Source organism: Pleurodeles waltl, chromosome 1_2 (genome assembly GCF_031143425.1).
Source record: "Pleurodeles waltl isolate 20211129_DDA chromosome 1_2, aPleWal1.hap1.20221129, whole genome shotgun sequence".
Taxonomy (NCBI): domain Eukaryota; kingdom Metazoa; phylum Chordata; class Amphibia; order Caudata; family Salamandridae; genus Pleurodeles; species Pleurodeles waltl.
The window spans coordinates 1164561828-1164585548 of NC_090437.1; the positions used below are offsets into that span (position 1 = coordinate 1164561828).

The window sequence follows — 23721 nt, forward strand, 5'->3', positions numbered from 1 at the left end:
CTCCAATCCACCCCAATCCAACACACCCCAGCCCAATCCAATCTACCCCACCCCATTTCCATCCACCCACTCCAATCCACCCAACCCCATTCAAATCTACCCTATATACTCCAATCCACCCACTTTATCCCAATCCAATCCACCCCACTCCAACCCGTCCAGCCTGCCCCACTCCAATCCATCCAACCCACTCTATTCCAATCCACCCAACTTACCTTCAATCCAATCCACCTCAATCTATCCACCCCACCCCACTCCAATCAGTTCCAGCCCACTTCAGTCCAATCAATCTAATCCACCCCACTCCAATCCAGTGTAATCCACCCCACCCCACTCCACTCCGATCCAATCCAATCCACACCATTCCAATCCATCCAATCCACCCCCCAGCTATATCACTCCAACTGAAACCAACCACCACAATCCAATCTAATCCACCACACTCAAATCCACCCGAATTCCATCCACTGCATCCCATTTCAATCCACCCCACGCCAATCCAATCCACTCCACTCTACTCCAATCTAATCCAGTCCACTACCTCAATCCACTCCAGCCCACTCCCCCTGTAGTCTGGCGCTGAGTAGGCTTGAGTCCATACTGAAGTCTCATGCTAGGAAATTAACAACATGAAGGCTCCTAATTCAATGCCTAAAGAGCACTGAACAAGGCTAGGAACATGAAAACCTAGCGTATAGTACATCATATTCTTATGAATCTGGTGTATGTTTACACGGATTGACTGGGCACACAAACGCAAATGTGAAAAGTGACAGGTCAAGCGGGTATGATTCACATATTCTGGTTGTCCAATTTAATGGTTTGCTCTGTGATGGGTAACTCCCTATTAATGGTGTGACAAAAGCCACGCAATTCACATAAGTCTATTAAACAGAAATTAAAAAAAATACATCCTGAATTTGCTTGGTTTTAATGTATCTATTTGTAATCAGAACTTCAGTACTGCTGAAAGTTAACCTCTCACTTTAAAAAAAAGTTTTGCATGACAATTTTACCAGTTCATTCCGCTCATCTGCTAAAAGGGTATTTCTGTCCTCCAGCTTCCGAATTACGCCATTCAGTTCAGCAATCTTCAGTTGAAACCTTCGCTGGTCTCGTTCATCCACATGTTGTTCCTTTGGAAAAAAAATAATATATAAAAACATAATTTACTTAACTACGGTGCAACACTTGGATAGTAGCATAAACAGACTGGGAAGCCCTGCATACCATGCAACAAATATTCATATACTCGCAAAATAAGGAATGAGCATTGAATTATTCACTTCGAAATCAGCTATTTCTACCCTAACGTTCATATTCTAGTTTCTATGCTTTTGGTCAGTTGAGCAACACCGCGGTCTCTGTCTTTAAACATCAAAATTTAAACGTGAATTCAATATAAATCCTACACAACAGGCAATGCACGCAATGAAATCATGTTTCCCGAAATACAGTTTCTTAAAAGGAAAGGAATGTAAACAGTGGAATTCACAATAAGCCATTGGCAAAGTCAATAGGTCTGGCTTGCATTTTTACTTAAAACCCAATGCAACTGGGTTTGTTAAGATCAGTTTTATGCTGTGGTATATGTCTGGATGCACCAACGGTAAACATACATACATACACCCATATGCATACAGACAACATTTACATTAACAAAACACACAGACACAACATATATACAGATATACTGTTGGAGGCAGCACGTTCGAAATGGCTGAGGCAAGACCCGTCGCTCCTGTTGGTGATTAACCTTAATGTATAACCTGAGCTCACCCCTGGGTGGCATGGTACAGAGCAGTCAGGTTAAACACAGAGCCAATGTGTAAGGGAAGGACACAACACTTCCCAGCAACAATCACACTGTGCGGCACAGATGAGACTTCACACAGTGTGTGTATAAAAATATTGTATTCAGCTCACACCTTTTCAACACAGTATAGTTATAATGTAACTCGGGGCCTATGTTCCAATTTGCAATGGCAGTCACGATACGAGGCCCAGCTGGGTTAAACACTACTACTGTATGTGCACATGAGGAAAACGGTCCATTCTCTCCCACACCCACTTAAGGAGCCAAACACTGTCCGCACAAGACTCACCCTAGAATTCCCCACTATCAGTCTAATACATAAAGTCAGGGTGCACCCCAGTTCCCAACGTTAGCAGCAAAATGTAGAGTTCACAAAACGTTCGCACTGCAATGCAGCCAAAGCCGCAGTAGTAAGCGGTAACGGCAATTGTAAGAACTCCCTGAAAGGATAAATGTGACCAGCAGCACCACGGTAGTGCCTTCGTATTCACCTGCACATCCACTCTGCACTGCCATTCGGTGCCACGGCTATCAGTCGGCACCTGCACACACTCATTCCTACGCACTCACTCCCAGCACTCTAATTCAATGCCCTGACATCCTGATAGTGGATTCCTCTGTGTTTTCAAGTATCCTGTCCCCCAAACTGGCCCTCAGCGACCAACCACCTTCGGCTATCCCGCACCTTCACAAACCAAAGCCTGAATCAACTTTACCGCTCGCGGCTAAGTCACAAGTCCCAGGAGTCCAGGGTCAAGGTGGAGAAAAGGAAAGATAACAGCCGGTAAACAAATAAGGAGACGTTTGGGCTCCCCACAGGAGGTTCACTCAGAGGTCTGCAAAACACAGGTGGATGGTCACTGGTGCCACCATTAGACACCTAGGCACCCAGCCCTACCAGACTGTTCAATGTTACCAAATAGTTACCAGTCTCAGCACCACCAAAACGTAGAAGTGCTGTTGTAGCTTGTTGATGTGAGTCGCCCTTGACACTTCCAGTTGCACACAAGTTACTAGGCCCACACCTCCTGTACCAGGAGATGCTGCTTCTATGGCACAAAGACTCAAGTGATCCCAGATGGCTAAGATCCCACGTGAAAAGTGCTCAGTGCTGCACCTTCACAAAAATAAGGCAACACATCAGGGGTCTGCTGATCTGAGTCGTCCTGACCGTACATTCATTCACAAGCCAATTCCCAAGATGGTACCACCTTGGACAGAAGCACTAGTCTGATAAGTGATGACTTGAACCACACCAGACACTCCCAGACTCTCCCAATGCACCCCTCTGGGAGGCACAACGCCTAGCACACAATGACTTTAGCCCCACTAGACCATCCAGTCACACTCAGAACTTGGTGTCCGTACCTCTCTGGAATGAGGCACACTGTCTAATGCACGATGACTTGTAGTGGCACCAGACTCCCCGGTTACACACTTCGAGGCATGTTCGGCAGTGCTATACGACGCCAAATACAACAAAAGTCAGGGTGCCCCCCACCTCCCAGGGTAGCACCCAATGAACAGAGGAGCGCACACATGGAGCATGCAGCCAAGGCTAACACGAGAGAAATGTGACACATTCAACAGTATCAGGCCCTGCGGTGTCCCACTCTGGGTGATCCTGTTCAAACCAACAAGAAGTTTTGACCTGCAGTGGTCCCCCCAATGAAGGGCCAGTGTAGGAAAGCACCTTTATTGGAATGGTTAGGCCCCACTTTTTCCCTAGTATCTCCTCTAATTTAGACTGAAAGTGCACTGGGTTCCTGCTAACCAGGTCCCCAGTGCCGGATCTCTTTTCCTTAAACTGCACAGTCGTTTCCCCAACTGGCAAAACCTTTAGCACCCTGTGCAAGTTCCTAGTAAATGGTACCCCTGGTACCTAGGGCGTGGGGTACTAAAGAGGGTTCCTAAGGGCCGCAGCACAAATTGTGCCACCCTAGGGGACACCTCGCCAAGCACATGACAGGCTGCCATTGCAGACCAAAGTGAAAACGCAACATGGCACACAGATTGTGTACCACGTCCCCTAATACTGCACATGATATATGTAAGTCATCCCTCTAGCAGGCCTTACATCCCTAAGGCAGGGTGCATTATATTATATGTGTACCTGCTATGTCTTTTTCGATTCTCGGACATAGTAGGTGACCAGGGAAGCCACTTTAAACACGTGTTGGACACAAGTCACTATGAGTTCCCCACCTACAAGATTGCTTCGCTGAAGATAGGGATGTCTGGTATCAATCATCTCGTATTGGTAAACCCACACTGATGCCAGTGTTGGTGCCCACTGAAAAACTACTAGTGTGTTAACTGACTGGTCCTGACCTGTTCAGCCACCTTGGCCACATTTCTGACCCCCTAAGGTGAGAGCCAGCACTCTCGGGGTCCATAGACAAAAGCTTGCACTGGGCGGGGGTATTAACACCTCCTCGAGGCAGGATGGACATTCCAGGGTGGGATGCTTCAAAGGCCTAGCCGCCTCTGTGATGCAACCCAGGTCTCTCCAAATGGCAGAGATGACCAACCCCACTGTCTTGACCCCACTTTTTGGAAGCAAGACAGGCAGGAAAACTAGTCAGATCTGAAGGTGTGCCCACTTCGTGCCAGTCTCACCCATAAGGTGGGCGAGCGAAGTGGACACCACTTTTTAAATTCTTCCATCTTGTTTTGGGTGAAATTAGACCTCTAGGGTCAAGGTTATGCCCACTTCCCAATGGAAGTGGTCATATAGAGGGTGTAGTCACCCTAGAGGTGGGCAACCCCCTTGATGACATCTGGCACTCCCTGTAATGCCCCAAAATTGAGTATTTAGGTGGCACCCCTGAACCCAAGAACTCAGGACCTTGCTGACCTAAAGAAGGACACTCCAGAGACGCAAAAGGCAAGAATAGAAGATCTGTGACGGACTCAGCGCCAGCCCTGCCAGGCTGCCTGTGGACTTCGACAAATTCTGAGGAAAGACACCTTGCCCTCCAGCTGCTGAAACTTCCAAAAGCCTGGGAAGACTGCCAGCCTTTACTCCAGCACCAGGAACTTCTATGGAGCTGCTACCCTGCATCCTTGTAGGCACCAAAGAACCGCTGAAGAGGACTACGGACTTCCAAAACGACGGCCGGAAAGCCCCACTGCACCTTAACCTCCCAGCCAGTGCTGAAGTGAGCCAACGGTGCCAACCTGGTCCCCTGTCTCTCCAGCAGCAAAGTCCATTGTGTGTTTCCCACTGCGACCTTCACACCGACACCTGCAGCCTCTTTGTGCATGCCCCCCTCAACCACAACCACTTCCAGTGACGATAACTCAGACGGACCACTGCACCTCTGCACCCGGAGGCCCCATACGAGAGGAAGAGGACCACTGGTGTCATTGCATCCCCCAGACTCGAAAGACTTAAACCCACTTGCTGGTACACCCAGACTGGTTCACAAGTCCACACCTGCAGCCTGTTCTGTGGGCCAACCTCCACCTCAGCCACCACCAGTGATGGACACCTGATGGTCCAAGAACCCTCTGCATTCCGACGCCCCAGAGAGGAGGACCACTGTTGTCCCTACATCCCCGAGCATAGCAAGACCTGACCCCACTCGTGGATCACCCAAAAAGGATGCCCAGTCCTAGCCTACAGTCTCTTCATAGGAACGCACTGGGCACCCAATGCTGTTTTGCACCATGCACCCAGCCACCCCGTGCTGCTGAGGATGTACTGTAGGTGCTGGCTTGGACCTTACCCACTACTCACTTTAAACCCAGGAGATTGGTCCTGTAAGTCTCTGTACTCAACGTGTTTGCTGACTTTGTTTCCCTACCATAGGTTAACGTTGAAGAACTAAGTATCCATTTTTGCAAGTGAAAAATATTTATGCTTAAAAACATACCAACCTTGTAACAAAGTTCTTGGTTTAAAAATATATATAAAAATAAGTATTTTCTAAATTGGACTCAGATTTATTCTTTGAGTGTATGTCTCATTCATTGCTTCTGTGAGTACAACAAATGCTTAGCATTATCCTCCGATAAGCCTAACTGCTCACCCACACTACCACAAAATACAGTATCTACATTTGCCTCTGCACTACCAAAAATAAACTATCTACGTTTGCCTCTGCAAACCAATTGGTGATCCACTAGACTCTCTGCATTGCTTTTTAGGGCACCATATGTAGAGCCAGTTTTCTACAGCCACTCACCTGAAGTCCGGCGAGTCCATGGCAAGCTCCACACCAGGCAATCCTGGTCTCCAGACACAATACGTAAGCCCTGCTAATGCTGCTGCTGCCAGGTGAACTCCAATAAATCAATCAATCATTGCATTTGTAGCGCGCGCTACTCACCAGAGAGGGTCTCCAGGCACTTGATGGGGGAGGGGGGAGTAAGGGGGTGGGAGCTGCTACTGCTCGAACTGCCAGGTCTTGAGGAGTCCCCTGAAGGTCAGTAGGTCCTTGGTCTGACATAGGTGGATGGGGAGGGTGTTCCAGTTCTTGGCAGCGAGGTAGGAGAATGATCTGCAGCCGGTTGTTTACCTGTGGATGCGTGGAACGGTGGTGAGGGCGAGGTCGGCGGAACGGAGCTGACGGTTCGGGGTGTAGAAGGTGAGTCGATCATTGAGGTATGCTGGTCCGGTGTTGTGGAGTGCTTTGTGGGTGTGGGTTAGGAGTTTGAATGTGATCCTTTTGTTGACGGGGAGCCAGTGTAGGTCTCTCAGGTGGGCTGTGAAGTGGCTGTGGCGGGGGATGTCGAGGATGAGGTGTGTAGAGGCATTCTGTATCTGTTGTAGTCTTTTCTGGAGAACATCCGTGGTTCCCGCGTAGAGAGGGTTGCCGTAGTCTAGTCTGCTGCTGACGAGGACCTGGGTGACCGCCCTTCTGGTTTCGGTAGGAATCCACCTGTAGATTTTGTGGAGCATGCGGAGGGTGTTGAAGCAGGAGGATGAGACGGCGTTGACTTGTTGGGTAATGGAGTCAAGGATGAAACCCAGGTTGCGTGCGTGGTTGGTGGGCGTTGGTGCGGCTCCCAGCGTGGACGTCCACCAGGAGGCATCCTGGGCGGAGGATGAGGACCTCTGTCTTATCTGAGTTCAGCTTTAGGCGACTGTTCTTCATCCAGTTGGCAACGGCCTTCATACCTTTGTGGAGGTTGGTTATGGCAGTGGCGGGGTCCTTGGTGAGGGAGAGGATCAGCTGGGTTTTGTCGGCGTATGAGACGATGTTGAGGTTGTGAGATCGGACGATGTTGGCGAGCATTGCCATGTAGAAGTTGAAGAGTGTCTGGCTGAGGGAGGAGCCCTGTGGTACGCCGCAGATGGTCTTGGTGGCTTCAGATCGGAAAGGAGGGAGGCGGACTCTCTGGGTTCTGTCGGAGAGGAAGGAGGTGATCCATTCCAGAACTTTGTCACGGATCCCTGCGTCGTGGAGGCGTGTGCGCAGGTTGTGGTGGCAGACGGTGTCAAAGGCGGGCAAGAGGTCAAGGAGGATGAGGGCTGCAGTTTCGCCTTTGTCCAGGAAGGTCCTGATGTCGTCGGTGGCAGCAATGAGGGCGGTCTCGGTGCTGTGATTGCTGCGAAAGTCGGATTGGGACGGGTCCAGCGTGTTGTTTTCCTCAAGGTGGTGGGTCAGTTGCCTGTCGACAATCTTCTCGATAACCTTCGCCGGGAACAGAAGCAGGGAGAAGGGCCGGTAGTTTTTGAGGTCCTTAGGGTATGGCGTTGATCTCGGCGTGCTTCCAGCTTTCCGGTAAGGTGGCGGTCTCGAAGGAGCTATTGAAGAACATACGGAGTTGGGGGGCAATGATGGAGCTCACTCTGTTGTAAATGTAGTGCAGGCAGGGGTCAGATGGAGAGCCGGAATGAATGGTGTTCATTACTTTGGTGGTGTCAGAGTCATTGATGTGTGCCCAGCAGAGCAGGAGGTTGGTGTGGTTGGGGGGCGGTGAGTCCAAAGTGTTGGCGACTGCTGGTGGGGTCTTGGTGTTGAAGCTGTCTTGGATGTCTGCTATCTTGTTCCACTGTTCCAGCCACCAGCCCCTTCTAGTTTCCTTCTTGGGCAACCATAGAGCATGTGGTAACACAGACCCAGTTAGGTAAACCCAACATTTTCAAATGAGCCTGGAGCTCCACTTCTCTCCAGATAGTGTCCTCCAGGTCACTACCTAACAGACAAGCCACTGGCATGTTGGGGCTCACCACGACCTTCAGCTGGCCTGAGACTCCACCTCACTCGAAAGGAACCTGGGCTACAGGGAAACAGCCATCTCTGTTGTCTGTCTGTCACTTGGTAAGTGACATGGGGGATGACCTACTCTGAGAAGACAAGCTGACCCTTACCAGGGTCATGCTGGCCCCGGTATCCCCCAGAGCCTTCGCCCCCTGCCTATTGGCGGGGACCTGCTGCCTATATTTTGCTGTGTTGGCAGGCACTTGGATCTAGGGGACCATCCTGCTGTCACCCTGGGATACTAGGGTAACACCACTAAATACCACCCCCCTCAACACCTGGGAATCCCTCCTACGCCATTGCTACAGTGACCACCCCTGGGGTTTTTCCTCTAGAGGCCGGTGGCACCTGCTTTGGACACTTGGGATCCCCCTTGTAGTGTCTGTACCCACGGCACACAAAGCACCTGGGGTTTCTTGGGACCGGAGATTTCTCTTGGGACGTTTTCTTTGGGGGACGGGGCTGGGGGGGTGTAAGGAAAGGCCTCCTTGGCATGGTTACCCCCTGACTTTTTGCCTTTGCTGATGCCAATTATGATTTGAAAGTGTGCTGAGGCCTGCTAACCAGGCCCCAGCACCCGTGTTCTTTCCCTAACCTGTACCTTTGTTTCCACAATTGGCACACCCTGGCATCCAGGTAAGTCTCTGGTAACTGGTACCCCTGGTAACAAGGGCCCTGATGCCAGGGAAGGTCTCTAAGGGCTGCAGCATGTCTTATGCCACCCTTGAGACCCCTCACTCAGCACAGACACACTGCTTGCCAGCTTGTGTGTGATGGTGGGGAGAAAATGACTAAGTCGACATGGTTCTCCCCTCAGGGTGTCATGCCAACCTCACACTGCCTATGGCATAGATAAGTCACCCTTCTAGCAGGCCTTACAGCCCTAAGGCAGGGTGCACTATACCATAGGTGAGGGCATAGGTGCATGAGCACTATGCCCCTATAGTGTCTAAGCAAAACCTTAGACATTGTAAGTGCAGGGTAGCCATAAGAGTATATGGTCTGGGTGTCTGTCAAACACGAACTCCACAGCACCATAATGGCTACAGTGAAAACTGGGAAGTTTGGTATCAAACTTCTCAGCACAATAAATGCCCCCTGCAGGAATTGTAACTCAAAGGCTCACCCCCTTTGTTACAGCGCCCCAGGCCACTCCAGCTAGTGGAGATGCCCGCCCCCTCCAGCCACGGCCCCACTTTTGGCGGCAAGGCCGGAGGAGATATTGAGAAAAACAAGGAAGAGTCACTGGCCAGTCAGGACAGCCCCTAAGGTGTCCTGAGCTGAGGTGACTCTGACTTTTAGAAATCTTGCAGATGGAGGATTCCCCAAATAGGATTAGGGATGTGCCCCCCTCCCCTCAGGGAGGAGGAACAAAGAGGCTGTAGCCACCCTCAGGGCTAGTATCCATTGGCTACTAACCCCCCAGACCTAAACACACCCCTAAATTGAGTATTTAGGGGCTCCCAGAACCTAGCAAGATAGATTCCTGCAACCTGAAGACGAAGAAGGACTGCTGACCTGAAGCCCTGCAGAGAAGACGGAGACACCAACTGCTTTGGCCCCATCTCTACCGGCCTGTCTCCCCACTTCAAGAAAAACAGCAACAGCGACGCGTTCCACAGGGTCCAGCGACCACTGAAGCCTCAGAGGACTACCCTGCATCTGAAAGGACCAAGAACTCCCGAGGACAGTGGCTCTGCTCCAAAGAAGAAACATCTTTGCAACAAAGAAGCAACTTTTAAAGACAACACGTTTCCCGGCGGAAGCGTGAGACTTTGCACTCTGCACCCGATGCCCCCGGCTCCACCTGCGGAGAAGCAACACTACAGGGAGGACTCCCCGGCGACTGTGACCCTGTGAGTAGCCAGAGTTGAGCCCCCTGGGCCCCCCCAGCGACACCTGCAGAGGGAATCCAGAGGCTCCCCCTGACCGCGGCTGCCTGCTTCTAAGAACCCGACGCCTGGTAAAGACACTGCACCCGCAGCCCCCAGGACCTGAAGGATCCGACCTCCAGTGCAGAAGCGACCCCCAGGTGGCCCTCCCCCTTGCCCAGGTGGTGGCTACCCCGAGGAGCCCCCCCCTTGCCTGCCTGCTTCGCTGAAGAGACCCCTGGGTCTCCCATTGAACTCCACTGCAAACCCGACGCCTGTTTGCACTCTGCACCCGGCCGCCCCGTGCCGCTGAGGGTGTACTTTTTGTGCTAAATTGTGTCCCCCCCGGTGCTCTACAAAACCCCCCTGGTCTGCCCTCTGATGACGCGGGTACTTACCTGCTGGCAGACTGGAACCGGGGCACCCCCTTCTCCATTGAAGCCTATGCGTTTTGGCCACCACTTTGACCTCTGCACCTGACCGGCCCTGAGCTGCTGGTGTGGTAACTTTGGGGTTGCCCAGAACCCCCAACGGTGGGCTACTTTGGATCGAACTTTGAACCCTGTAGGTGGTTTACTTACCTGCAAAAATAACAAACACTTACCTCCCCCAGGAACTGTTGAAAATTGCAGTGTGTCTAGTTTTAAAATAGCGTATTGCCAATTTTTGTGAAAACTGTACATGCTATTTTGCTGATTCAAAGTTCCTAAGTTACCTAAGTGAAATACCTTTCATATGAAGTATTACTTGTAAATCTTGAACCTGTGGTTCTTAAAATAAACTAAGAAAATATATTTTTCTATACAAAAACCTATTGGCCTGGAATTGTCTTTGAGTGTGTGTTCATCATTCATTGCCTGTGTGTGTACAACAAATGCTTAACACTACCCTCTGATAAGCCTACTGCTCGACCACACTACCACAAAATAGCGCATTAGAATTATCTTTTTTTGCCACTATCTTACCTCTAAGGGGAACCCTTGGACTCTGTGCGTGCTATTTCTTACTTTGAAATAGTACATACAGATCCAACTTCCTACAGGGGGGGCTCGAGCCAGACCCTTTTCCTGGCAGGTCCTTATGGGTTTCATTAGATGCCTTCTTCTTTTTGTCACCCCCTCCTTCTTATTGTGGGGACCCTGTTCCCCCTTTTGTGAGCTCCCTCCAGCAATCTTATTGGACACTCGGGTGCTGGCCCAGATGTCCGCTTCTGCAGTAAGTTTCTGGCAGTCCATCAGCATACAGTCAACCAGGTGCTGGCTCAGATCAGTAGAGAAGTCCTCAAGGAAGTGTTCCCTCATTATTGTTATACAACACCTCATAGTCATCTACCTTACTGCCCAACACCCAAGCCTTTAGTGCCTTTCTTGCATAGTCAGGGAAGTCTACCCAATTTTGGGTTGCCAGTCTGTGGCCGGCCTAAAACCGCTAACAATATTTCTTGTGGGTCAGGCTAAAATTACTAACTAGTACAGCCTTTGTAGCCAGGTAATCTGTCTGGTCCTCCACATCGAGCGTCAGGAGGATGTCCCTCCCAAGGAGGGGCATATATCACCATAACCTACCAACCCAGTTCTCCTCAGGGACCCGGTGTACTTTCAAGGCCACCTCATAGGCTCCCAACCACATATCAATGTCATCCCCCACCTGGTAATCCTGTACCATATCCTCTGGGATTCAACTTTCATTCTCACTGTTAGACAGTGCAGGGACGCTGCCGCCATTTTTTGATTTTCCCCTATCTGTAGCGCTCTTATGTCCAATTCTTGGAGACTAAGCTCATGGACCATTTTTTTCTCTTCCAGAGCCAGTCTCTTTTCAGCTAGATCTTGCTCTTTTTCCAATTCTGCAAGGACTAGCCTGCTCCTCAGCATTACAGGCAAGCTCCAACTTTAACTTTCTTTCTTCCCTCCTGTCCTCCAGTTCCTCGGGGGACAGACTCCATGAGGAGATGTTACTACTATCCTACTATCTGGGCCCTGCTTTGACCCTACCCCCTGACCTAGGTCTTCCCCTGATGTACTTCCCCCTCTGGGAGGGCCTCGGCACAAGCCCTCAAAGCTTCCAGCAACTTGACCTTCTTGGCTCTTCCCCTGTAGGCCACCCTTTTTGCCTGGCAGACCTTCTTGAGCTGCATCAACATGTAGGTGTCCAGATCACCCACCTCAAATTCTGTCTCCAACATGTAATTAACTTAGGGGAAGTACCTGAGCCCACCAGATGAGCACAGAAGCAAAACTGTTAGGTCCCTTCTCCCCAGCTACCTCACTGTCCTTTTTTTCGAGGACACCTTAAGAACAAAAGAATGCCTATGAGACCGTAAATTTGTGGCACTGAGCTGGTTATCTTGTGGTGCTGTGCAATTGCAAGTACTATCCTACCGCTGCCACCAACTGTTGGAGGCAGCATATTCTGGTTGGCTGAGGCAAGACACTAACCAGGCAGAACCCGCCACTCCCATCAAGGGTGAGTGATTACACCTACTGTATAACCTGTGCTGAACCCTTGGGTAGCTTGGCATAAAGCAGTCAGGCTTATCACAGAGACAATGTGTAAAGCAAGGACACAGCACAACTCTGCCACAACCACGCTACATGGCACAAAGGAGACTTCAGACACAGTGTATGTATGAAAAGATTGTACTCAACACACACCTTGTCAACACAGTATGGTTATAATGTAACTCTGGGCCTATCCACCAATTTGCAATGGCAGCCACCATGTAAGCCCCAGCTTTGTTAAACACTACTACTGTATGTACACGAGGAAAATGGCAAATTCCTTCCCCACACCCACATAAGGTGCCAACTGTTGTCAGCACAAGACCCATCCTAGAAGTCCCCACAATCAGTGTACTATATAAATTCAGGGTGCACCCTGGTTCCTAATGTAGTGTGGTTAGTTTTACGTATTCATTGCGCTTTAGCTTCAGGCTTTAGGCCTTTGTGCACTTTGCCCTGAATATATTTTATTCATTTGCTGACAGCTTAGAGCCTCTGTGCACTTTGCTCTACATGCTTTTTATTAGGCTTCGTACTGTTATTTTTCAAATAGCCAGTTCTACGGTGTTGTTTTTTATTCATATCACACTGTTTTGCCTACTTCAGCACTGGAGTTCTCCATAACATATTTACTCTGTGCTTCAGTCAAGGATACAGTCTGGTACATTGCTGATAGACGTGGTAGGAGTTTAGACTTGGCATTCCTGCGTAGGGACATTTTGTGATCACGATGACATGTTAGTTATAAAATCACTTCCTTGTCCCAATACACGCAAGAGGGAGATTCCAACCAGAGAACCACAACTAGACGCTGACTGCCTCGTTGCAGATGCTGAACCAAGATCACAGGTCTTTACTCAGGTATGAGGGCTGATGTCTCCACAGTGATTCTAATAGGCAAGCTAGACGCTTAACATGCTGTGCTCTAAATAGAACAAGCAGAGGGAGAGTAGAAACTGTTAGACAATATGATAGCTTTGTTCTTATGTTTTACTCTCCTGGTGACTATTTCAATCCTACTGTGTTGTATGGTTCTGGTTATTGCGGCTCACGCCTTAATATCTAAAATACAGTCGTTTTATTAAAACATTATATAAAACTTATACTGTCTTTGTCATTTGTATATGAGATCATATTGGAAATAAGAGAGTTGGTTTGGATCTGAGTAACCACGACTTCCCTGAGAAGTTCCAGAGATGTCATGCGCTCGGCAGCCGAATCATTCCTTCCACATGGGAGAAATGAGGCACTGCTAGTTGGCCGGAGCAAAAAACGGATTTAGGGTGACAGAGTTCTTTACACGTGGGTCAGACTCAGTCCCCCACACCGTTTTAGATCCTGCTGCCTAGAAATCCAGTAGTCTCATTTAGAATAATGAGAGCCCACGCAACACTAACGTTAGCAGCAAAATGGACATACAAGGTTTACAACACTTTCGCGTAGCACTGCGGCCGAAGCCGCACTAGTAAGACGTAAAGCCAACTGTAAGAACTCACTGAGAGGATAAACATGACTAGCAACACCATGGTACTGCCTCCACATTCACCTGTCGCGCCGCGCGGTGCGGCGCGAGCCGAGAGCTCGACTTCGGCCGGGCGTTCGGCTCGGGCCGCGCACCGCGTTATTAAGACGCGGCGCGCCCCCAGCCTCTCCTGCGCGTTTCGAGGCCCCAGATTTGCTTGGGGCCTCGTTCTTCCTTCTGCCTTTCACTGTCCCAGGGGTCTCTGAACCCTCTTACCTGTTTTTCTTCGTTTCCTTGTCCTTTCTTCTGTTTGCAGTCTGTTGTGTGCCTTTCTTTATGTCTTTTCCTCCTTCCCAGATTCCTGTGCTTTCCCAGCATTCCTTGTTCCCTATTCTCTATGGTTCCTCTACTATTCTGTTCTATATATTGTTTCCCTATCTAAGATGGTGTCCTTTTACTTCCTGTGGGTCACTTCCTGTTTGTTGGTATATAAGGGCTGTGTTTTTCCTCTTTCCTTGCGCTGCAACACTTTCTGCTCAGTTGGTGTCTTCGCTCCTGATTTCCTTGCCTTTTGGTTTTGGACTCAGCATTCTGTGTTTTCTGAATTTTGCTCCTTTTGGATTCCTGTTTGTTTGTTCTTGTTTTTCTCCAGGACTTTTCCTGTTTGGAGGTTTTTCCCCTTTGGAAGGGGTTTTTCCCTCTGGCGCTACTTTCTGAAGGGCACGGTCTGTTCTTGGTGTCTCCATTGCCTACAGCACCGTGGCTACCAGAAAGAGTCGCCCCTTTTTGGGCCAAAGCCGAACATTGAAGATTCACGCCACCAGATCTGCAAATTCCAGGCGCAAGCAGCACGTGAGTCGTGACAGATTGCAGCGCCTAACCATTCCGACGTCCTCAAACACCATGGATAATACAGTGGCGGCTGCTGCAGATCCGGAGCAATCTCTGTTAACCACGATTCAGCAACAAGCCCAGGAGTTGCAACAACTACGTAATGAAAATGCTGCGTTACGACAGGCTTTGGCCCTCCGCACCAGTGATGTTCCGACAATCTCCGCTTCTACCCCTTGTTTCTCTGGTGAACCAACCAAGCTTCGCGAGTTCTTGGATGCTTTAACGGTGTATTTCGCCTTCCGACCTACTCAATTCTCCCACGACAGGACCAAGGTGGGTTACCTTATCAGTGCCTTATCCGGCCCAGCCTTGGCCTGGGCAACCCCGATGGTGTCCTCCGACGACCCTGTATTGTCAGACTATTCCGCCTTTGTGAGTCGCTTCAAACAAATGTTTAGCCGTCCTGGATTGGAAGCCTCCGCTGAAGAAGCCTTGTGCGACATCCAACAAGGCTCCCAAGACGTCCTGCAATATATAACCCGTTTTCGTCAGCTGGCGGCAGAGACCACTTGGGTGGAACGTACTCTGGTAACATTATTTCGTAGAGGACTCAAAGAAGAAATAAAGGATGAACTAGTGCATTCTACCAGAGCGGAAGATCTTCGTGGCCTGATGGATCAAGCACTGTCCATCGAATATCGTCTTCAGGAACGGAGATCGGAAAAGAAAAGGAGTAGAGGGTTTACCCAGCCAAGTAGCTCACGTGCATACCTGCAGCGTTCCGAGGAACCTCGCACTCCTGCTAGAGACATCGAAGGGGAACCCATGCAGGTGGATACTACCCGAGGTCCGCTCTCTGCTAGTGAACGAGAAGACAGACGCAAGAGAGGGTTGTGCCTGTATTGTGGTTCTGCTGGTCACATACTCCGTACCTGTCCAGTACGTCCGTCCAGACCTTCGGGAAACGCCACCTCCCGTCCTCTGTAAGAAGGGAGGGGACGGGATCTACAGCTATACCTTCCATCAGCTCCTTTAATGACAATACAACTGCCTTGTTCATCTTTCCTGTCCTGTTACAACTTCCTGACGGTCGTCAAGAAAAGACTATGGCATTACTAGACTGTGGTGCTAGTGGTATATACATGGACAAGACATGGGCTGCTGCTAACCTAGTTCCTACTCAAGCAAAAGAAGTACCCGAACAGGTACACACTGTGGATGGATCTTTGATATCCTCTGGTCCTGTAGACACCACTACCCTGATGTTAAGTCTACAGGTGGGAAACCATCAAGAACACATCTCCTTCGATCTTATTACGTCCCCTAACCATACCATCATTCTTGGAATTCCGTGGCTCATTAGACATAACCCATATATAAATTGGGTTACCCGGACAGTCTCTTTGTCTTCGCAATTTTGTCACGAGAACTGTTTTACTTCCGACAAGTATTGGTCTCCGAAAAGATCCTTAGCTACTGAAGGTGCCACTGGTATGTCCATTAATACGGTCCAAGGGGTCCCAGACCACTATTTGGAGTTTCAGGATATTTTCCAAAAACCGTCAAAACCTGTGCTACCTCCACATCGAGAATATGATTGTGCAATTCCATTAGAACCCGGCACAATTGTTCCTTTTGGGAGGATGTACTCCCTCACGGAACCCGAAAGGGAAGTTCTAAAGGAGTATCTGGACGAAAATATACAGAGTGGTCTTATTGTTCCATCGTCGTCTCCGGCTGGGGCCCCTCTCTTTTTTGTGCCCAAGAAGACTAAGGATCTTCGTCCGTGCCTGGATTTTCGAGGTCTGAATAAAATCACCATTAAGGATCGTTATCCTTTGCCTCTCATCAGGGACATACTGGAAGCAATCAGAGGGGCCCAACGTTTTACTAAATTGGATTTACGAGGAGCCTACCACCTTTTACGCATAAGAGAAGGCGACGAATGGAAGACAGCATTCAGGACCCCATTTGGCCATTTTGAATATAGGGTTATGCCGTTTGGTCTTACTAACGCCCCGGCAATCTTCCAGAGATTTATGGACTCAGTGTTTTCAGACCTACTTAATCAGACAGTCGTGATCTACCTAGATGACATTCTTATTTATTCTAGAAATCCTGAACTCCATACTTCCCATGTGAAACAAGTTCTTCAAAGACTTCGTGATCATCAACTATTTTGCAAACCAGAGAAATGTGAGTTCGACATAACGGAAGTCAAATATCTGGGCTATCATTTAAGTCCCACCGGCATAGCTATGGATCAAGAAAAGGTACAAGCTATCCTAGAGTGGCCTTCTCCTTCTACCATAAAAGAAACACAATGTTTCCTAGGTTTAGCAAACTTCTATCGACAATTCATTCTAGACTTTGCCAGTCAGACTAGCCACATAACTCACACCTTAAAGAAGGACAATTTAAAGAAGGGGTTTGTCTGGACTGAGGCTGCTGAAGCAGCCTTTCAAAGCTTAAAGAGAGCCTTCACCCAAGCCCCCATCTTAAGACATCCAGATACCACCAAGCAATTTATAGTAGTAACTGATGCTTCTGAGAGAGCCATCGGAGCTGTCTTACTCCAACGACAAGAGGATGATGGCCTTGAACATCCTGTTTTCTATTTGTCTCATATCCTTTCCACAGCTGAACAACATTATTCCGTACTTGAAAGGGAATTATTGGCTCTGAAAACAGCCTGCCTTGAGTGGAGGCAGTTTCTGATGGGTTCCAAGGAACCATTTGAGGTGAGGACAGACCACCGTAATTTACAATGTTTAAGAAATTTTGTATGCCAGAATAGTCGTCAGGCCCGCTGGGCCTTTTTCTTCAGTCAGTACGATTTTTATATTACATATATTCCAGGATCTCAAAACATTCTGGCTGATGCTCTGTCTCGCCGATATCCAGAGTGTTCTCCTTCCTCATCCCAGTATCTTCTAGAACCCAGTAAGATCATTGGAGTGGCTCAGTCTTTCCTGGAAGAAGTACAACAAGAATACGCCAACCTATCGGACCATGACATAGAAGAACTAAGACCATTATTGTACAAAAGACAAGGATATTTTTATTACCAAGACCTGATATTCCTCCCTACAAACAAGGTGCAAAAGAAAGCATTACAAATGTGCCATGATTCCCCTGTAGCTGGTCACAGAGGCATCAAGGCCACACAAGAATTACTTTCACGATTTTTTTGGTGGCCTACCTGGAAACTGGATGTGGAAAGATACGTTCAGGCCTGTCCCATATGTGCCCAAGTCAAAATACCTCACACCAGACCGGCAGGATTACTACAACCTTTGCCTGTTCCATCGGCCCCATGGCATACTATCTCTACTGATTTTATGTGTTCGCTCCCACCATCAGCAGGAAACCGGGTTATCATGGTCACAGTGGATTCTTTCACAAAGATGGCTCATTTCACTGGCCTAAAAAAGCTGCCTACTTCCCAAGAACTAGGTCAAATATTCATAGATCATGTCTTCCGTCTCCATGGACTTCCACATACCATAATCTCTGATAGAGGACCTCAGTACATCTCCCGATTTTGGAAGCATTTTTGTAAAACACTGAATATGAATAGAGCCCTGTCTTCAGGGTTCCATCCTCAGACCAACGGACAGACTGAGCGTCTGAACCAAGGACTAGAGCAATATCTTCGATGCTTTTGCAATTCTACCCAAAGTAACTGGAGCACTTACCTCTCTTTAGCTGAATTTTCCTACAATAACTCAGTCCATAGTGCCTCCAAGGTCACTCCCTTTTTCTGTTCCTATGGTTTTCATCCTACCTCTTTCCCTACTTCTCCACAATCCAACTCTCCTCTACCTGCTATTAACTATTTCTCCAAACGCCTTCTCCAACTCCATAAACTAATTCGATCTAATTTGTTACATACCAAGAGGTATATGAAGAAGGCTGCAGACAAGAGACGTACAACCAATCCAAATTATCATCTGCAAGATAAAGTCTGGCTCTCCTCCAAATTCTTGCCCTCACGTCTCTCTCAAAACAAGTTCACACCTCGTTACTATGGGCCTTTCCGTATTCTCCAGTTGGTCAATCCTGTCACTGTCCGTCTTCACTTACCCCATACATGGAAGATCCATCCGGTTTTTCATGTTTCTCAGCTTAAACCTTATGTGCCTGATCCTTACTCACGTCAGTTTCCTTGTCCACCTCCTGTCCTTGTGAATGATGCTCCTGAATATGAAGTGCAGGAAATCTGTGACTCTCGTCTTTTTCATAAACGACTTCAGTATCTGATTCATTGGAAGGGTTATCCTCTCAGTGAATGTTCATGGGAAGATGCCTCTTCCGTTCACGCTCCTCTCCTGACTCAACGCTTTCACTGTTTATTCCCTCTTAAACCTGGGCCTTCGGGAGGGGGACCTACTGTCGCGCCGCGCGGTGCGGCGCGAGCCGAGAGCTCGACTTCGGCCGGGCGTTCGGCTCGGGCCGCGCACCGCGTTATTAAGACGCGGCGCGCCCCCAGCCTCTCCTGCGCGTTTCGAGGCCCCAGATTTGCTTGGGGCCTCGTTCTTCCTTCTGCCTTTCACTGTCCCAGGGGTCTCAGAACCCTCTTACCTGTTTTTCTTCGTTTCCTTGTCCTTTCTTCTGTTTGCAGTCTGTTGTGTGCCTTTCTTTATGTCTTTTCCTCCTTCCCAGATTCCTGTGCTTTCCCAGCATTCCTTGTTCCCTATTCTCTATGGTTCCTCTACTATTCTGTTCTATATATTGTTTCCCTATCTAAGATGGTGTCCTTTTACTTCCTGTGGGTCACTTCCTGTTTGTTGGTATATAAGGGCTGTGTTTTTCCTCTTTCCTTGCGCTGCAACACTTTCTGCTCAGTTGGTGTCTTCGCTCCTGATTTCCTTGCCTTTTGGTTTTGGACTCAGCATTCTGTGTTTTCTGAATTTTGCTCCTTTTGGATTCCTGTTTGTTTGTTCTTGTTTTTCTCCAGGACTTTTCCTGTTTGGAGGTTTTTCCCCTTTGGAAGGGGTTTTTCCCTCTGGCGCTACTTTCTGAAGGGCACGGTCTGTTCTTGGTGTCTCCATTGCCTACAGCACCGTGGCTACCAGAAAGAGTCGCCCCTTTTTGGGCCAAAGCCGAACATTGAAGATTCACGCCACCAGATCTGCAAATTCCAGGCGCAAGCAGCACGTGAGTCGTGACATCACCAGCACTCACTCCTGCACATCCACTCTGTACTGCTGTGCGGTGCTACAGGTATCAGTTGGCACATGCACATACTCACACTCACTCACTCATACGCACTCACTCCTGGCACCCTAATGTGGTGCCCTGATATCCAGATAGATTGTATTCAACACACACCTTGTCAACACAGTATGGTTATAATGTAACTCTGGGACTATACCCCAATTTGCAATGGCAGCCATCATATGAGGCCCATCTGTGTTAAACACTACTACTGTATGTACACATGAGGAAAATGGTACATTCCTTCCCACAACCACAGAAGGTGCCAACTGTTGTCAGCACAAGACCCATCCTAGAATTCCCCACAATCAGTGTAACACATAAATTCAGGGTGGACCCTGGTTCCCAACGTTAGCAGCAAAATGTACATACAAGGTTTACAATACTTTTGTGTATACATGCGGCTGAAGCCTCACTAGTAAGACGAAATGCCAGCTGTATGAACTCACTGACAGGATAAAGTTGACTAGCAGCCCCATGGTACTGCCTTTACAGTCACCCGCACTCACTCCCGCACATCCACTACGGGTATAAGGTGGCACGTGTACACACTCACTCATATGCACATGCTGATATCCGGATAGAGGATGCCCCTGTGTTTGCAAGCACCCTGGGTCCCAAATCGCCCCTCACACCCCAACCAGCTTTGGTTATTCCCCCTCCACAAACCAAAGATAGCTTTAACCTTTTCCTAGTTATTGGGCCACTCGCGGCTAAGTCACAAGTGTCAGGGTTCCGGGGTCAAGGTGGGGGAAAGGAAAGACAACGGCCAGTAAACAATTAAGGAGAGGAGCCGTCGGGGCTTGTTGACGTGAATCACCCTCAACACCTCCAGTTGCACATGACAAGTTACTAGGCCTGCACCTCCTGTACTAGGAGATGCCACATCTGGGACACGAAGACTCAAATGACCCCAGATGGTTACGATCCCATATGAAAAGTGCTGTACATCCACAAAAAGGAGGCACAACATCGGGGGTCTGCTGATCTGAGTTGCCCTGACTGTACATTCATTCATAAGCCAATTCACAAGATGGTACATCCTCGGAGAAAGGCACCAGTCTGGTGCGTGATGATGTGAACCACACCAGACCCTTCCAGACTAACCTACACAGGATGTAAATCCCACACCCTTCTGGGAGGCACAACGTCTAGCACATAATGACTTGAGTCACACTAGACAATCCAGTCACACCCAGAACTTGGCTTCCATACCTCTCTGGAATGAGGCACACTGTCTAATACCCGATGACTTGTAGTTGCACCATATTCCCTGGTCACACACTTTGATGCAAGTTCAGCCATGCCATACAAGGCCAAGTACAGCACAATTCAGGTTGCACCCCGACCTCCGAGGGTTGCAATCCATGAACAGGGCACCGCACACAATGAGCATGCAGCCGAGATTCACACGAGAGAAATGCAACACACTTGACAATAGCGGGCCCTGCACCAGGTGATTCTGTTCACACCAACAAGACGTTTCAGCATGCCGTGGTCGCCACAATGAAGGGCCACTCACCTGAAGTGCAGCCAGATGAAGCAGAGGGCACTGCTCTCCAGATATTACCAGTCGTCGATTTAAGTCCCTCTCAGCAGGTCTTTAATGTCCATGGGACCTCCTCAGAGAAAAAAGGGCAAGCCAGGTTGCCCTTGAAGAGTTACCCTTTGGGATGCTACACAGCAGCAGCCAATCAGCCTAAGGCCAGTCTCCTCCTTGGACGGTTAAGCTCCTGGTCACAAAAGATTCCTCTTGCAGTGTGCCCACGCAGTCCAGCAGCACCACTCCCGTATTGCCGTAAAGGTTACTCTGCCCTGCGGACGCTGTGTACCCCCAGTTATACTAAATGGTTTCTTTGGTGTTCAGGGTGGTTCAAAGGGTTCTCCTTTAAACCACAGATGTCTTCTCTAAATATCCTCTTGTCCACTCTGAGGCTCTGGAATGCAGATCTTTATCTTTAGTGGGGCGATGCTCTGGCTCTGAGGCCAAATGGCAAAAACCTCATGTAAGAAAATGCCTCCTTGGCATAGTTATCCCCTGACTTTTTGCCTTTGCTGATGCCAAGTTATGATTTGAAAGTGTGCTGAGGCCTGCTCTTCAAGCCCCAGCACCAGTGTTCTTTCCCTAACCTGTACCTTTGTTTTCACAATTGGCACACCCTGGCATCCAGGTAAGTCCCTTGTAACTGGTACCTCTGGTACCAAGGGCCCTGATGCCAGGGAAGGTCTCTAAGGGCTGCAGCATGTCTTATGCCACCCTGGAGACCCCTCACTCAGCACATACACACTGCGTGCCAGCTTGTGTGTGCTGGTGGGGAGAAAACGACTAAGTCGACATGGCACTCCCCTCAGGGTGCCATGCCAACCTCAAACTGCCTATGGCATAGATAAGTCACCATTCTAGCCGGCCTTACAGCCCTAAGGCAGGGTGCACTATACCAAAGGTGAGGGCATAAGTGCATGAGCACTGTGCCCCTACAGTGTCTATGCAAAACCTTAGACATTGTAAATGCAGGGTAGCCATAAGAGTATATGGTCTGACAGTCTGTCAAACACGAACTCCAGAGCACCATAATGGCTACACTGAAAACTGGGAAGTTTGGTATCAAACTTCTCAGCACAATAAATGCACACTGATGCCAGTGTACATTTTATTGTGAAATACACCCCAGAGGGCATCTTAGAGATGCCCCCTGAAACCATACCGACTACCAGTGTGGGCTGACTAGTTTTAGCAGCCTGCCACACACCAGACATGTTGCTGGCCACATGGGGAGAGTGCCTTTGTCACTCTGTGGCTAGTAACAAAGCCTGTACTGGGTGGAGGTGCCTCTCACCTCCCCCTGCAGGAACTGTAACACCTGGCGGTGAGCCTCAAAGGCTCACCCCCTTTGTTACAGCACCCCAGGGCACTCCAGCTAGTGGAGTGAGATAATGAGAAAAACAAGGAGGAGTCACTGGCCAGTCAGGACAGCCCCTAAGGTGTCCTGAGCTGAGGTGACTCTGACTTTTAGAAATCCTCCATCTTGCAGAGGGAGGATTCCCCCAATAGGATTAGGGATGTGCCCCCCTCCCCTCAGGGAGGAGGCACAAAGAGGGTGTAGCCACCCTCAGGGCTAGTAGCCATTGGCTACTAACCCCCCAGACCTAAACACACCCCTAAATTGAGTATTTAGTGGCTCCCAGAACATAGCAAGATAGATTCCTGCAACCTAAGACGAAGAAGGACTGCTGAGCTGAAAAAACCTGCAGAGAAGACGAAGACACCAACTGCTTTGGCCCCAGCTCTACTGGCCTGTCTCCCCACTTCAAGAGAACTGCTGCAGCGACGCGTTCCACAGGGTCCAGCAACCTCTGAAGCCTCATAGGACTACCCTGCATCTAAAAGGACCAAGAACTCCTGAGGACAGCGGCTCTATTCCACAAAGACTGCAACTTTGCAACAAAGAAGCAACTTTTGAAAACAACACGTTTCCCGCCGGAAGCGTGAGACTTGGCACTCTGCACCCGATGCCCCCGGCTCGACTTGTGGAGAACCAACACTACAGGGAGGACTCCCCGGCGACTGCGAGCCCGTGAGTAGCCAGAGTTGACCCCCCTGAGCCTCCACAGCGACGCCTGCAGAGGGAATCCAGAGGCTCCCCCTGACCGCGACTGCCTGCTTCAAAGACCCGACGCCTGGTAAGGACACTGCACCCGCAGCCCCCAGGACCTGAAGGATCCGACCTCCAGTGCAGGAGCGACCCCCAGGTGGCCCTCTCCCTTGCCCAGGTGGTGGTTACCCCGAGGAGCCCCCCCCCCCCTT

At 49.3% G+C, this 23721-nt stretch overlaps 1 protein-coding gene across 8 annotated transcripts in view; it reads right to left on the minus strand.

The window, feature by feature from the left end:
• JAKMIP1 (janus kinase and microtubule interacting protein 1) overlaps window positions 1-23721 on the minus strand; it is a 1798968-nt gene that overhangs the window by 1015812 nt on the left and 759435 nt on the right. For all 8 annotated transcript variants that reach the window (XM_069203057.1, XM_069203080.1, XM_069203046.1 and 5 more), the window contains one exon: window positions 1017-1136. In XM_069203057.1, the coding sequence (XP_069059158.1) occupies window positions 1017-1136 (120 nt within the window). The remainder of the gene's footprint in view (window positions 1-1016; window positions 1137-23721) is intronic.